At 54.1% G+C, this 16,032-nt stretch overlaps 1 protein-coding gene across 1 annotated transcript; it reads right to left on the bottom strand.

Moving 5' to 3' along the window:
* Positions 1 to 3,921: 3,921 nt before the first annotated feature.
* Positions 3,922 to 15,865, bottom strand: LOC135191348 (complement decay-accelerating factor-like). The gene is made up of 10 exons (XM_064173570.1): positions 15,700 to 15,865; positions 13,949 to 14,140; positions 13,252 to 13,351; positions 9,723 to 9,805; positions 8,867 to 9,061; positions 8,575 to 8,646; positions 8,330 to 8,458; positions 6,779 to 6,967; positions 5,266 to 5,362; positions 3,922 to 4,344 (listed from the first exon to the last, which is right to left on the bottom strand). Exons 1-9 carry the CDS (start codon positions 15,863 to 15,865, stop codon positions 5,271 to 5,273), a joined length of 1,218 nt encoding a protein of 405 aa, XP_064029640.1. The 3' UTR covers positions 3,922 to 4,344; positions 5,266 to 5,270.
* Between the last annotated feature and the right edge of the window lie 167 nt (positions 15,866 to 16,032).

Here is a 16,032-nt window from a genome sequence, read left to right as displayed (position 1 = left end):
GGATCCTGCCAGCTTCAGCTGTTAACCCTGCAGCTCACCCCAAAGCCAGGAGGGGTAGGGAAGGTCCCATTTCACAGGCTCACAGGGTGTTAGAGGTTGGAAGGGACCCAAAGAGACCATCCAGTCCAACCCCCTGCCACAGCAGGACCACACAATCTAGCTCAGGGCACTCAGGAACACATCCAGACAGGCCTGGAAAGGCTTCACACAAGGAGACTCCACAACCTCTCTGGGCAGCCTGTGCCAGGGCTCTGGGACCCCTTCCAGGCAAGAAGCTGCCCCTTGTGCTGAGCTGCAACCTCCTGTGCTGCAGCTTCCATCCACTGCTGCTTGTCCTATCCCAGGGAGCAGTGAGCAGAGCCTGTCCCCCCCTCCTGACCCCCAGCCATCAGATAGATACAGACATTGATTCAATCCCCTCTCAGTCTTCTCTTCTCCAGACTGAGCAGCCCCAGGGCCCTCAGCCTCTCCTCCTCAGGCAGTGCTCCAGTCCCCTCATCATCCTCATAGACCTCTGCTGGACTCACTCCAGCAGATCCCATTTGTCCTCCCCATTTGGTTGTGTTGCCTGTGAGGACAAGAGCTGCATCTTCATCAGTGCCTCCATCCCTCTATGAGAGCATCTGATCCAGGGAGCACAGCCAAGCCCAGCCTGGGGGCACCAATTCCCTGCCAGAACCCTCCCCAAAACCATCTTCAAACATGCCCTACCCATCCCTAGGATGTGAAGAGAGGTTTTTCTGCAGGAGAGGAGAGGACTTTGCTGCAGCCCAAGGGGTGCACAGGAGACCAGAGGGCTGTAAGTCAGCCCCACTTGGAAGCTGCTAATGGAGCTCCTTCCATTCACATCTGCACACAAAACAAGGCAGTGGGGAGACCATTTCCACTGGAACAATCCCAGTTAGACACAAAACTCCAGTGGAACAATCCCAGTTAGACACAAAACTCTTTGACCAAGGCTCTGTGTTGCCCACAGAGGCTTGGGGATTTCCTCCAGGCTGTCTGGGCACAGGAGGAATTTTCCTTGGCTCTATGATGGGAAAGCAGAGCTGCTCTGGGATCCCTGCCCACAGGGCTGGGAAGGAAGGGTTGGGGTTATTATTTGCTGCCCTGTCCAGTTCTGCTGAGTAGTGCTGCCAGGAAGGGACATGTATCACCTCACCCTGAGGAGAGGGCAGCCAGGAAACACTGAACTTTCCACTCACTAACTCAGCTACTCCTTTTTTATGTCTTGTTTTCCTCTTTAATTTCTCCTTTCCAACACAATTTAAGCTCCAAGAATACCTAAACACAAGCATCTGCACAAAGGCCAAGGCAAAAGGAAGCTGCTAACAGAGAGGGAGAAAAAAATGCTTTAAATGCTAGGGAATTCTCTGGTAATAGCTTAAAGCAGTGAGCTCAGCATGGGACAGTGAGGTGGTGAGAAGTGTTTGGCAAAGCCTTCCTGAAATGCTTCTCAGGGAGGGGCTGGGCTCCTGCTGCATCACAACCATCAACTGCTGCAAGTTTCACCCAGGGAAATCTCCCTAAATAGTTCAGGTTACAGAATGCAGAATGGTAGGGGTTGGAAGGGACCTCTGGGGATCAGCCAGTCCAACCCCTTTGCTAAAGTAGGGGCACCCCACAGCAGCTTGCCCAGGATCACAATGCCCAGGTGGGGTTGGAAGCAGAGAAGGAGACTCCACAACCTCTCTGGGTAGCCTGCTCCAGGCCTCCAGCACCCTCACAATGAAAAAAAGTTTTTCCTTGTGTTTAAGTGAAGCTTCCTGAGTCCCAGTTTGTGCCCACTGCCCTTGTCCTGGCACTGGGCACCACTCAGCAGAGCCCAGCCCCAGGCTCTTGCCCCCCAGCCTTTATTGCTCAGATCCCCTCTGGGGCTGCTCTTCTCCAGGCTCAGCAGCCTCAGGGCTCTCAGCATTTCTATGTCACAGAGATGCTCCAGGCCCCTCAGCATCTCCATGGCTCTTCATTGAACTCTCACCACCAGTTCCCTGTCCCTCTTGAGCTGGGGCCTTGTATTATCTCAAGGACCAACTGAACACAAAGCCTCCCTGGGCAGGTTGTGCCCAGAAGGTGAGCCTGGCGATAGTGGGTCTGTGCCTGCTCAGCTGAGGCTGCTGAGGGCCACTGGCTTTATCTTGCCCTGCCATCCCTTCCCCTAAAGGCTGCTGACACCAGGCCAAGCAGATAGTGAGGGCAGCCTGACCCATGCTGCTCTGCACAGCCACGCTGCCAGGCTCAGACTGGAACGGCAGGAGGCTTCCAGTAAACCCAGCCAGCAAAACCAGGGCTGCCAGAACTGGACACAGCACTCCAGGGGTGGCCTGAGCAGGGATGAGCACAGGGGCAGAAGAACCTCCCTTGTCCTGCTGCCCACACTGCTCCTGAGCCAGCCCAGGATGCCATTGGCTCTGCTGCCCACCTGGGCACTGCTGCCTCCTCTGCAGCTCCTCTCTGCCAGCACCCCCAGCTCCCTTTCTGCCGGGCTGCTCTCAGCCACTCTGTCCCCAGCTTGTGGTGCTGCTTGGGGTTGTTGAGACCAAATCTCTGACCCCTCTCATAGAAATCAATACCAACAACTCCCCCCCCCCAGCCCCAGCTTTGCTAAGGAAAGAGCTTAAAGTACCGAAGATATAAAGGTCAGCATTTGCACACTGAATTCAGTGCTGATTTCCTGGCAGAGATGAGCTTTGCAGGGCAGGGAGGTCCATGTTTAGCTCTCAGCACATCCCTGCTGGGTGTAGCTGCAGCTGCAGTGTGCTGCGGCCAGAGAGATTCCTGGCGAGAGGAGGAGCAGCTCCTGGCCAGCAGAGCTGTAGCTCTCCCGCAGCTTGCCCTGTGGGGCTCTATTTGTGGCGGCTGTTGTGGCAGCAGGTCGCCGTTGCTAGCCAGCAAGGAAGTGTGTGGTTGTGGAAACAAGCAGGTTGTGACACAGCTGAGCTCTGTCAGAGGTTCTTCAAAACTCCATGAGCTTCAAGAGGAACTTCCCACCCCCTCCCCTGGAGGAAGGCTGATCAGCTCAGCAGGGAATGGCAGCTGGGTTTGGGATGTTGAAAGAGAATCAAAGAAGGTTGCCCAGGGATGTGGTTGGAGCTCCATCCCTGGAGACATTCAAGATCAAACTTGAAGTGGTCCTGCTTAAGTTGGAGCTGATCATAGGTCACATTGGGTGCTTCTGTGCTCCACAACCTCCCTGGGCAACCTGTGCCAGGGTCTCACCATCCTCAACCTGTGCCAGCATTTCACCACCCTGACTGCAGACAACTTCTTCCTAGGAAGGTTGAATGGTTTAGGGTGGAAGTGAGCTCAAAGCTCAGCCAGTTCCAACCCCGCTGTGCCATAGGCAGGGACACCTCCCAATAGAACAGGTCACTCAAGGCCTCATCCAACCTGGTCCTGAACACCTCCAGGGAGGCTGTGATCTTTGATCACATTGGGTGCTTCTGTGCCCCACAACCTCCCTGGGCAACCTGTGCCAGTCTCTCACCACCCTCAACCTGTGCCAGTGTCTCACCACCATCACTGCAAACAACTTCTGCCTATCATCCAGTTTGAATCTCCCCTCTGCCACTTCAAACCCATTCCTCCTTGTCCTGCCATTACAAGCCCTTGTCAATAGTCCCTCCCCAACCCTCTTGTAGCCCCCTTCAAATCCTGCAGCACCACTCCAAGGTCCCCTCAAAGCCTTCTCCAGGCTGCAGAGCCTCAACTCTCTCAGCCTGTCTTTGGACCAGAGCTGCTGCAGCCCTCTGAGCATCTTGGTGGCCCTGATATGCCCCTGAGCAGCCTGACCTAGTTGGAGATATCCCTGCTGACTGCTGGTGGGGGAGTTGGACAAGATGACCTCTGAGGCTCCTTTCCAACCCAATGCAATCAGTGGAGATGCAGATGGAAGAAGGAATTTCAGGCAGCAGCCAGCACTTTCAGAAGCCCTTTTAAATGATGTGTTAGAACTTTAGAACATGTCACCAATCAAACCAGAACAAAGGCATTTTGTACATACAGACCTGGTCCAGCTTAGTCTCTTATCATTTTAAAGTCTAAGAGTCCTCACAAGTCCAACCATGACCTGGGGCACTTCAGAACCAGCCCATGGTGAAAGGTCTCCATGCATCATACTTCCAGTGCTGTGTTTAAGCAGGTAAGTGTCAGCTCTGCCTAGGTGGGATCTCATTTCTCTGTGCCCACATCTGCAGTGGGGAGGCAGCAGCAGCAGCATGTACCTATTTTCCTTGCAACCATGCCAGGAAGGTGTAAATGCCTCCTCCTAGGGTTTCCTGCACAGGGGTCCCTCGGTCATGGTGTCACTGGAGGAGGGCAGGTCCATCACAGACTGCTTCTAAGCTGCAGATGAATGGAGATGTGCATCTTTATTACTCAAAGTCTTTCCTTGCCACCTTTATTACTTACAAATATCTACTGATAGAATGATCACAGCCTCACAGGATATCAGGGGTTGGAAGGGACCCAAAGAGAGCATCCAGTCCAACCCCCCCTGCCACAGCAGGACCACACAATCCAGCTCAGGGCACACAGCAACACATCCAGACAGGCCTGGAAAGGCTCCTCAGAAGGAGACTCCACAACCTCTCTGGGCAGCCTGTGCCAGGGCTCTGGGACCCTTCCAGGCAAGAAGTTGACCCTTGTGTTGAGCTGGAACCTCCTGTGCTGCAGCTTCCATCCACTGCTCAGACCCCCAGCCCTCAGATAGTTATAGACATTGATTCAATCCCCTCTCAGTCTTCTCCAGACTAAGCAGCCCCAGGTCTCTCAGCCTCTCCTCCTCAGGCAGTGCTCCAGTCCCTTCATCATCCTTGTAGCCCTCTATTGAACTCTCTCCAGCAGATTCCTGCCCCTCTTTAACTGGGCAGCCCAAACCTGAACACAATACTCAAGATGAGGTCTCAGCAGGGCAGAGTAATAGAATCATTAAAGCTGGGAAAGAACCCTGAGATCCTCCTCTCCAACCATTAACCCAACACCACCATGGCCACTAAACCATGTCCCCAAGTGCCACATTTTTGTGGTTTTAGATCCCCTCCAGGGATGGAGACTCCACCCTGGGCAGGCTGTTCCAATGCCTGACCACAGTTTCAGTTGTCCTTAATACCCAACCTAAACCTTGTGCAACTTGAGGCCATTTGGTCTCGTCCTGTCATTAGCTACCTGGGAGAAGAGACTGATCCCCACTTTACAACTCTCTGAAAGGAGGTTGGAGTTGAAAGCAACCACCCAGACACTGTTTGCACCACAGCTGCTGCTCACCTTGGTCATGTGTAGAAGAATCCTTTGCAGGGGATGGGGAACCTGCTGTAGCAGCACTTCTGCCATGCCCAGCTCCTCCGGGCTGCCCACGACCTCGCTGGTGTGGAACAAGGTTCATTTAGTGCATTGCCTCTTACTGCCAGAACAGGGACTCCAGGCACAAGGACTGCCAAGCAACAAGAAGCTCCAGCACCTTGGAGGCTACATGGTACAAAGCTCTGCCTTGGTTAAGTGTGTGACACGAGGGCAAGAGAACCACTGGGAAATGGAAATACATTTCTTTTTCTTGTTTTCTTATCAGGCAGGTTGGAAGAGAGCTCCAAGCTCAGCCAGCCCAACCTAGCACCCAGCCCTGCCCAACCAACCAGACCATGGCACTAAGTGCCCCAGCCAGGCTTGGCTTCAGCACCTTCAGGCACAGCCACTCCACCACCTCCCTGGGCAGCCCATTCCAGTGCCAATCACTCTCTCTGACAACAACTTCCTAACAACATCCAGCCTCAACCTGCCCTGGCACAGCTTGAGGCTGTGTCCCCTTCTTCTGTTGCTGGCTGCCTGGCAGCAGAGCCCAACCCCACCTGGCTACAGCCTCCCTGCAGGCAGCTGCAGGCAGCAATGAGCTCTGCCCTGAGCCTCCTCTGCTGCAGGCTGCACCCCCCCAGCTCCCTCAGCCTCTCCTCACAGGGCTGTGCTCCAGGCCCCTCCCCAGCCTTGCTGCCCTTCTCCAAACACCTTCCAGCACCTCAACAGCTCTCTGCAATGGAGGAGTCCAGAACTGGACACAGCACTCCAGGGGTGGCCTGAGCAGTGCTGAGCACAGGGGCAGGAGAAGCTCCCTTGTCCTGCTGCCCACACTGCTCCTGAGCCAGCCCAGGATGCCATTGGCTCTGCTGCCCACCTGGGCACTGCTGCCTGCTCTTCAGCTCCTCTCTCCCACCACCCCCAGCTCCCTCTCTGCCTGGCTGCTCTCAGGCACTCTGTCCCCAGCCTGTAGTGCTGCTTGGGGTTGTTGTGGCCAAAGTGCAGAACCCTGCACTTGGCCTTCTTCAATCTCATCCCCTTGGCCTCTGCCCACCCATGCAGCCTGGCCAGGTCCCTCTGCAGGGCTATATTACCCTCCAACAGCTCCACAGCTGCTCCTAGCTTGGTGTCATCTCCAAACTTACTGGTGATGGATGTCACAGCTTTCATGATTTCATACCTTCACAAATGGTTTGGGTTGGAAGGGATCTTAAATATCCTCCAGTTCCATCCCCCCTGCCATGGGCAGGGTCACCTCCCACTAGTCCAGTTTGCTCCAAGACCTCATCCAAATTGGCCTTGAATACCTCCAGGGAGGAGACATCCACAACCTCCCTGGGCAACCTGTGCTAATGCTTCATACGAAGCAAAGCTCGAGGAGGAGGAGGAGGAGGTCGGTGCAGACAGAGCTGGGCTTCAAACCAGTGAGTAAGACAAATTACACAGAGAAAGCCTACAGGAGGAGGAAAGACAACCCAAAATAATCACTCACTTCCACAAAATGATGCCATTTTGGACCTTTTCATGTTTGCAAAGCAGCTGGCTTGGGGGAGGATGCCAGAGATGCCCATGTACTTTGGCAGACACCAGCGTCCTCGGCCGGTGCCAGGAGCTGAGTAGCTGTGGGTTTTGTACAGAGGAACAGCAAATCTGAGGGCTGAGGCAGCACAGCTCCTGGGCACTGCAGAGAGAACACAGGACCAAAGGAAAACTCCAGGTAAAGAGTCACAGAAAGCTTCAGGTTGGCAAAGCCCCTCAGGATCATCAGCTCCAACCATGAACCCTTCTCTGCAAGGTGCACCCTAAACCATATCCCTGAGCACCACATCCAAACGACTTTTAAACACCTCCAGGCTTGGTGACTTCACCACCTCCCTAGGCAGCTCATTCCAGTGCCTGACAACTCTTGCTGAGATTTTTTTTTCCCCTAATATCCAGTCTAAACCTACCCAGTGGCAGCTTGAGGCCATTCCCTGCTGTTCTATCACCTGTGAGAAGGGACCAGCACCAACCTCTCCACAGCCTCCTTTCAGGTAGCTATGGACAGTGATGAGGTCTCCCTTCAGGCTCTTTTTTTTCAAGCTAACCATCCCCAGCTCCTTCAGCCACTCTTCATCATAGACTCAAGCAGGTTGGCAGAGAGCTCCAAGCTCAGCCAGCCCAACCTAGCACCCAGCCCTGCCCAACCAACCAGACCATGGCACTAAGTGCCCCAGCCAGGCTTGGCTGCAACACCTCCAGCCACAGCCACTCCACCACCTCCCTGGGCAGCCCATTCCAGTGCCAATCACTCTCTCTGACAACAACTTCCTCCTAACATCCAGCCTGAACCTGTCCTGGCACAGCTCGAGGCTGTGTCCCCTTCTTCTGTTGCTGGGTGCCTGGCAGCAGAGCCCAACCCCACCTGGCTACAGCCTCCCTGCAGGCAGCCACAGACAGCAATGAGCTCTGCCCTGAGCCTCCTCTGCTGCAGGCTGCACCCCCCCAGCTCCCTCAGCCTCTCCTCACAGGGCTGTGCTCCAGGCCCCTCCCCAGCCTTGCTGCCCTTCTCCAAACACCTTCCAGCACCTCAACATCTCTCTTGCATTGAGGAGCCCTGAACTGGACACAGCACTCCAGGAGTGGCCTGAGCAGTGCTAAGCACAGGGGCAGAAGAACCTCCCTTGTCCTGCTGCCCACACTGCTCCTGAGCCAGCCCAGGATGCCATTGGCTCTGCTGCCCACCTGGGCACACTGCTGGCTCCTGCTCATCTCCTCTCTGCCAGCATCCCCAGCTCCCTCTCTGCCTGGCTGCTCTCAGCCACTCTGGCCCCAGCCTGTAGCACTGCTTGGGGTTGTTGTGGCCACAGTGCAGAACCCTGCACTTGACCTTCTTCAATTTCATTCATTTTATATAGATCTGGGAGTAGAATCACAGAATGGTTTAGGCTGGAGGTGACCTCAAAGATCATCCAGTTCCAACCCCCTGCCAAAGGCAGGGTCACCTCCCATTAGTTACTCTTGATGAGCTCTTCTGAACTCCAGATAAGCTACCAGGATTGACCTGGTGTCTTGGAGAAAGAAGAAGAGTGGGAGAAGGAGGCTGTGCTCTGGAGTGACTTTTTGTAGAGGCTCAGCTTCATTTCCCACTTGGAAGCCTTCTTAGATGCTTGGATGGCATTCCCATGGGAGCCTGGAAGAGTGAAAATCCTGGGGTGAGACTCCTCAAGCAGCTTGTGAATGGAAATGTGGCAAAGGAGCAAACTGAGCTGGGGGATGTGGAGTTAATGTGGAATCAGCTCAACTCACTGTGGGGAGGAGGGCTGTGGGCAGGTCTCCTCTGCATGTCTTTCCCTCCAGCTTTGACAGATGTGCTTTTCTCTGGGGTATAAGGAATGAGCACTGCTAGCAGGACCACACCTTGCTTGCACAGGCACTTACACATTCCTTACTCACTTCTCCAGCACTCCATTCCTCCCTCCCCTTCCTCTATATCCCAGCCTGACACCAGACACATCCTGTGCTAAGCAATGAGCACATTTTAAGCTGGCCCACACTAAACTCTGAGTTTACAAAAGGAACCAAGCTCAGCTGAATCCACCTTTGCATTCTGGTGCAGCTCCACTCCAGACTCCTTTTGTCTCATCCCTGCTTGTGCAATGGATGCTTGCATTGCCAACGAGCTGGAAGCCAGGGGCACAGCTGTAGGTGACTGTTGAGTTGTACACAAACTTCCCTACACCTTCACCATCGTGTTGCCCATTGCTGATTTGAGGAGGTGAGGAGCAGGTGATCACTGCAGGGAGGAAGGTTGGCATGAGACACTGCAGTGATAATGAAAATGCTAAATGGTTCTTGAGTCCACCAAGGATTCTTGAGGAGAAGAAACTTTCTGGACAGCTGAAGATGGGTAACCAGCACTGCCTTCTGGCTCCCTCCTGAAGTCACCAGTTCCTAGAATCACAGCATTGCTTGGGCTGGAAAAGACCTTTAAGATCATTCACTCCAACCATTCTCTTAACCAAGTCTGGTGCTAAAACACAGAATCAGAGAATGAGCCAGGTTGGAAGAGAGCTCCAAGCTCAGCCAGCCCAACCTAGCACCCAGCCCTGCCCAACCAACCAGACCATGGCACTGAGTGCCCCAGCCAGGCTTGGCTGCAACACCTCCAGCCACAGCCACTCCACCACCTCCCTGGGCAGCCCATTCCAGTGCCAATCACTCTCTCTGACAACAACTTCCTCCTCACATCCAGCCTAGACCTGCCCTGGCACAGCTTCAGGCTGTGTCCCCTTGTTCTGTTGCTGGCTGCCTGGCAGCAGAGCCCAACCCCACCTGGCTACAGCCTCCCTGCAGGCAGCTGCAGACAGCAATGACCTCTGCCCTGAGCCTCCTCTTCTCCAGGCTAAGCAACCCTGAGGTTGTTGAAGTCAGAAGTGAGGTTGAGTTCATCTTACGTTCACAGGTTGGGAGCTGACTCCATTCGACGTCGTTCCCTTTGAGCTGGCACAGGATGAAATCTCTTCCTTCTAATCTGTACCTAGGAGAAGATGCAGAAGGAAAGACAAATCTGTGCCATCAGCCAGAAACTGAGAACAGGAGTTTTACACTGGTACCAGCATGACCACAGAATCACAGCACCATGCAGGCTGCAAAGCTCCTCAGGAGCACCAAGGCCAACCCAGAGCCCTCCTCTGCACCATTCACCTTAAACCACAGCCCCAAGCACCACATCCAAACCACCCTGAAACACAGCCAGGCTGGGGGACTCCAGCACCTCCCTGGGCAGCTCATTCCACTCCCTCACCACTCTCTCCATGAAAAACTTCTTCCTAATGTCCAATCTAAACCTCCCCAGGCTCAGCTTGAGGCCATTCCCTCTTCTTCTGTCTCCAGTTCCCTGTGAGCAGAGCCCAGCAGCAGCCTCTCCACACTGTCCCTTCAGGTAGCTGTAGACAGCAATGAGCTCTGCCCTCAGCCTCCTCTTCCTCACACTACCCAGCCCCAGCTCCCTCAGTTGCTCCTCATAAGATTTATTCTCCAGGCCCTTTTCCAGCTTCATTGCCCTCCTCTGGACCTGCTCCAGCACCTCCACATCTCTCTTGTGTTGCAGTGCCCAGACCTGAACACAATACTCAAGCTGTGGCCTCACTAAAGCTGAGTGCAAGGGCACAATCTCCTCCCTGCTCCTGCTGAGCACAGCATTTTTAAGCCCAGCCAGGCTGCCATTGGCCTTCTTGCTAGAAAAGACACTTTCAAAGCAAGCAGACATGAAGAGCTCCTTCACCCTGCTCTGTTACTCTGTTTTGAGGTGACTCCTTCCTTTGACTCACTGCAGAGCACATCTTCATCAGGGGCTGGGAGAAGCCACAGCTGGCAGAGCACACACACACTGAATGCCAGACAGTGCTGTGGTTAGGTTTGGATTCCTCCATGGATGCACCAGGCTTGGGTTTGCTGAATCAGGAACTATTTCTTCCTGCCTGCTTCCTGGTGGAGAACAGCACTGGGATTCAGGCTGCTGGCATCCAAAGCCTTTCCCACGCTTGCTGCCACCCACCAGGATGGGGTGAGGAGGTGAGGAGCTCCCTCCTGAGCACCCACAGCATCTTTGAAGGCTTCCACTCAGCTCCTGACTGCTGCAGTGCAGGGTGCAGTGAGCTGGAGCTGCTGGTGCCCAATGTTCCTCAGTGCCACCTCCTCTCTAGCAGGCTGCTTTTGGGTCATGAGGGCATAGATGCTTTGCTGAAGTCTTGCCAGAGGAGCAAATGGCAGCAGGCTGCTGGTGTTACCTCCTGAGCTGGTCTCTGCAAGTGTTGAGCTGCTTCCACCACAGCAGAGGCAAGCAAGGACCAATATAGGAATCTGCAAGAATTAAACTGGCTGCTGGAATAAAGAATCCTAGAATCAGTCAGGGTTGGAAGGAATCATAAGGACCAGCTAGTTCCAAACCCCCTGCCATGGGCAGGGACACCTCACACTAGATCAGGCTGCCCACAGCCTCATCCAGCCTGGCCTTGAACACCTCCAGGGATGAGGCTTCCACCTCCCCCCTGGGCAACCCACTCCAGGCTCTCACCACCCTGATGCTCAACAACTTCTTCCTAACATCCAGTCTGAATCTCCCCATTCCCAGCTTTGTTCCATTTCCCCCCAGCCCTATCACTCCCTGACAGCCTAAGAAGTCCCTCCCCAGCTTTCTTGTACCCCCCTTAAGATCCTGGAAGACCACAAGAAGGTCACCTGGGAGCCTTCTCCTCTCCAGCCTGCACAGCCCCAACTGCCTCAGTCTCTCCTCACAGCAGAGCTGCTGCAGCCTCTGAGCATCCTCCTGGCCCTTCTCTGGACACTCTCCAGCACATCCACAGCCCTCTTGTCCCAGGGGCTCCAGAACTGGATGCAGTACTCCAGGTGTGGTCTCAGCAGTGGGGAGCAGAGGGGCAGGATCACTTCCCTCACCCTGCTGCAAGTGCACACTGCTGGCTCCTGTTGAGCTTCTCCTCCAGCAGCACCCCCAAGTCCCTCTCCTCAGGGCTGCTCTCCAGCCACTCACTGCCCAGCCTGGATTGGTATTTGGGAATGCCTTGACCCAGATGCAGGAATATGCCACATCTCATCCTGACAGCACCAACACCTTTCCCCAGTCTCCCAATTCCATCCTCCTGTTCAAGAGAATTCATCATTTGGACAGGATTGATGGTATCTGCTCTTGCTTAGATGGAAATTGTTCTCCCTCCACCCTGATGTGCATTTCCAAAGCTCAGCTGAGCCCCAGAAGGGTGGGACATGCTGTCATTGCTCCAGAGGCCAGCCAAATTAAATAGCTGGAGGTTAAAACAACTCTGTTGTAGTTGAAGCAGCTGCAAAGATTGGGCAGAAAAAGCCAGAGGATGCCAGTGAGCTCCTGCAGTACTTGCTGCTGGTGGAAGAGCTTCATCTTGCAAAGTCAGGCTGCTGCCTGTGTGCCCTGATTGAAAGCAGGCAGAAAGTGTGAGTCAGCTCCCTGATGGATGGATGGAAAGTGTGCTTCAGGGCACTTCTCTACTTGGCCATCACTGAGCATTTTAACTCAAACATTACCTCCTTTTGCCCACTGTCTGCCAAATATGTTCAGCTGAAAGATTGTAGTGAGCTGGTTTGAAGTCTTTAGCTACACCCTGGTGGTACCATCAGGCCAGCTGGGTGGGATAGGCAGCCTGGGGCACTTAAATTTCCTCTGGGTGACACCTGAAGGAAAAGGCAACCAGAAATCCAGAGCCAAATCCCTTCCCTCCAGCTGTGCCTTACTCTTCCCTAGCCCACAGCTGTCACTCCAGTGGGAAAAGCAACCCCCACTCTGCACTCAGAGCTGCACCCTAGGAAGGATGTGCTGTGAAAGAGCCACCCAGCCTCTGTCCACAAACTCCTTGCAGTGGACCAGAGTTTGCATTCCAGCATCATCCCTGTGCCACATCCCTCTGCTCTGCCCTAGTGAGGCCACATCTGGAGTGTTGTGTCCAGTTGTGGCCTTGCCAGTTCATGAGAGACAGGGAACTGTTGGAGAGAGTCCAACAAAGATGCTGAGGGGTCCTGGAGCATCTCTGTGAGGAGGAAAAGCTGAGAGCCTGGAGAAGAGCAGCCCCAGAGGGGATCTGCTCAGTGCTCAGCAAGAGCTAAAGGCTGGAAGGGCAAGAGGCTGGGCCCTCATCAGTGGTGCTCAGGGACAGGACAAGGGGCACAAACTGGAACCCAGGAGGTTCCATCTGAACAGAAAGAGAATATTCTCTGGTGTAAGAGTGCTGGAGCCCTGCAGGAGGCTGCCCAGAGAGGTTGTGGAGTCTCCATCTCTGCAGAGCTTCCAACCCCACCTGGGCATTGTAATCCTGGGCAGGCTGCTGTGGGTGCCCTGCTTTAGCAGTGGAGTGGACTGGATGACCCCCAGAGGTCTCTTCCAACCCATGCTGGGATGCTGTATGCTGGAGCTGGGATCGTTGCTCCCTGACTCACCCCTGCTGGCAGAGCACCTTCACTGTGGCACCGAACTGCAGGTCTGTCAGAAGGTCCATCCTGCCCCCAGGCACCACTCCTGGCTCCCCACAGGATTTCCCTGCAGGAGAAGGAGGTCACTGTCAGTGATACCACAGAGTGATGCAGACATCAAAACCATTCCACGAGCCATGGAAGTCAAACCAGATCTGTTTGTGCCAGCAGGGGGGGGGGGGAAACCCAACAACCATTATTGGTAGTCCTGCTGCTCATCTTTAAGATGGATATCAGCAACATCAAACTAACATTGCACCAAGCATAGAAACACAGAATGGGTTGGAAGGGACCTTGAAGCTCATCCAGTTCCAGCCCCCCTGCCATAGGCATGAACACCTCCCACCAGCCCAGGTTGCTCAAAACCTCATCCAGCCTGGCTTTGAATGCCTCCAGGAAGAGGACATCCACAGCTTCCCTGGGCAACCTCTTCCAGTGTCTTCTCCTCCTCACTCTAAAGAATCTCTCCCTAATCTCCAGTCTCACTCTCCCCTCTTCCAACTTCCATCCCTTCCTTCTCATCCTGTCACTACAAGCCCTTGTCAAAAGTCTCACCATGCAGCTGTTGGGATGGTAACCCCTTGGCTGCACATCAGGATGTGGGTTGGGAGCTACCTGACCTGCTCTGAACTCCACCACAGCTTGTTGGGGCAGAGATACTCACTCCTGCACAGCTCAGCAGCTTCTGACCAGGTCAGGTTGTCCAGGCAGGTGCTGGTGGGGACACTGTCCGAGGTGTTCTCGTAGCCAGGCCGGCAGAAGTAGCTCACATTGGTCCCAACAGGAAAGAAATTTATCCTCTCATCCACCTTGGAGAGGGCAGCAAACCTCAGCCTTGTTGGGGCAGAGCAGCTCCCTGGCAGCCAAGGAGAGCAGATCTGAAGGTGCTGCCCAGCAGGCAGCACCTGAAATCAACCCTGGCACCACACAGCGCTGCCACCGTGGTGCTCTGGGTGAGCTCCTGGTGGTCATCACAGGCTACTTCTGCTGGATGCACCTTTTGCAAAGCAGAGATGAAGATGCAGCACAGGCAAAGCTGTCAGTGGGAAATAAGAAGTCCCTTGCATGTGGCATGGGGCAATGCAAGTTGGGGTCTGAGGAGGCACAGCAGCATCCTTGGCTCCAGCCTCTTAGTGGCAGAACCAACCAGGTTTGGGTTGGAAGCAACCTTTAAATGTCATCCAGTCCAATGCCCCTGCAGTAAGCAAGGACATCCCCAACTAGAGCAGGCTGCTCAGAGCCCCATCAAGCCTGAGAGGCACAAATCCTGCCCCCATCAGCAGCTCTGATGACCTGCAGCTAAGGGAGGCAGGTTTGTACCTTGCCAGCAGGTCGGTACCATGGCAAAGCAGCCACCATAAGGGGCAGAAGCACGAAGCTAAGCCAGGGTGTGATGGTTTGGGAGTTACCTGCCCCCTGCACACAATGAAGTCTCTCAGACTAGACTCAGCTGGCTGGAAGCTAAGGATTGAAGCTTTATATTCCCAGCTTAGCACAAGATCCAAGCAGACATTGACAGTACATTACCAATATCTACAGCTCTATACAGAAATAGACAAGTTAAAGGTAATACAGAATCTCAACTCCCCCTCCTAGAAACCAGAGTGCCCAGGAGGGGCTCCCAATCACCTTCTTCCCACCCCTCTACCTTACCCCAGAGTCTGCCTTACGTACTAAGATGAGAATCAGCAAGGGGAGTTAGAAGCAGAATGATTAGTTGGGTTAGAGAGAGGCAGAATGAAGAGTTAGGTTAGAAACAGAATGATTAGCTGGGTCAGGAGCAGAATGAATGGTTGGGCTAGACAGAAGCAGCATGTTTAATTGGGTTAGAAGCAGAATGATTGTTTGGGTTGGATAGAAGCAGCATGATTAGTTAGGTTAGAAGCAGAATGATTAGTTGGGATAGAAGCAGCATGATTAGTTGAGTTAGACAGAAGCAGCATGGTTAGTTGGGTTAGACAGAAGCAGCATGGTTAGTTGGGTTAGAAGCAGCATGATTAGTTGGGTTAGACAGAAGCAGCATGATTAGTTGGGTTAGAAGCAGCATGATTAGTTGGGTTAGACAGAAGCAGAATGATTAGTTGGGTTAGAAGCAGCATGATTAGTTGGGATAGAAGCAGAATGGTTAGTTGGGTTAGAAGCAGCATGATTAGTTGGGTTAGACAGAAGCATGATTAGTTGGGTTAGACAGAAGCAGCCCAGGGAGAAAACACAGACACCACCAGAAAGAGGCTCTCTGTCTTATCTCTCTCTGTGTCCTGGCTTTTCCACATCTCAGCCAGCCTGTGAGTGAAGCAGACATCAGCATTGTTTCCTTCTCACAGCCTAGAATCTCCTGAAAACATTCCAGTTAGCCTCAAAGCAGCAGAGAGGGCCAGGGCTGGGAGCTGTGCTTCAGCCAGAGGAGGTACTCACGGCCGCAGGGCTCGGGCAGCTGTGACCAGCGTGCCCCAGGCAGGCACACCACCGTGTCTGACCTCCCAGGCACCTTGATGGTGCCCTCAAGGCAGGTGTAGGTCACCCTGGATCCGACAGGGAAGCTGCTGAGATGCTCATCGATGGATGGGCTGGAGTAGGTCATGTGAGGTGGAGGCCCACAGTCATCTGCTGCAGAGGAAAACCTCCTCAGGTGAGGATCTCATTCCCTGGCTTCTTTCCCAGTGCCAGAGAGCATCCCAGGAGGGCAGCTGAGTTGGTCCAGGCTCCCACTCTGGGCAGAGCTGCATCTCTGAGAGCACCAAGCAAGTG

The sequence above is a fragment of the Pogoniulus pusillus genome, chromosome 39 (assembly GCF_015220805.1).
Source record: "Pogoniulus pusillus isolate bPogPus1 chromosome 39, bPogPus1.pri, whole genome shotgun sequence".
Classification (NCBI taxonomy): Eukaryota; Metazoa; Chordata; class Aves; order Piciformes; family Lybiidae; genus Pogoniulus; species Pogoniulus pusillus.
Note: the sequence above shows the minus strand (reverse complement) of the source record. Positions and strands in the feature narration are given on the sequence as shown.

Excerpts from the sequence above, each read along its gene's own strand:
- LOC135191348 (XM_064173570.1), bottom strand. The coding sequence starts at position 15,865 with ATGACCTACTCCAGCCCATCCATCGATGAGCATCTCAGCAGCTTCCCT. Across the intron at positions 9,062-9,722 it reads TCAGCTCCCAACCTGTGAAC|TGATCACCTGCTCCTCACCT; the intron begins GTAAGATGAACT and ends TCCTCCCTGCAG. Across the intron at positions 8,459-8,574 it reads CCACAGCCCTCCTCCCCACA|GCTCCCATGGGAATGCCATC; the intron begins GTGAGTTGAGCT and ends TCACTCTTCCAG.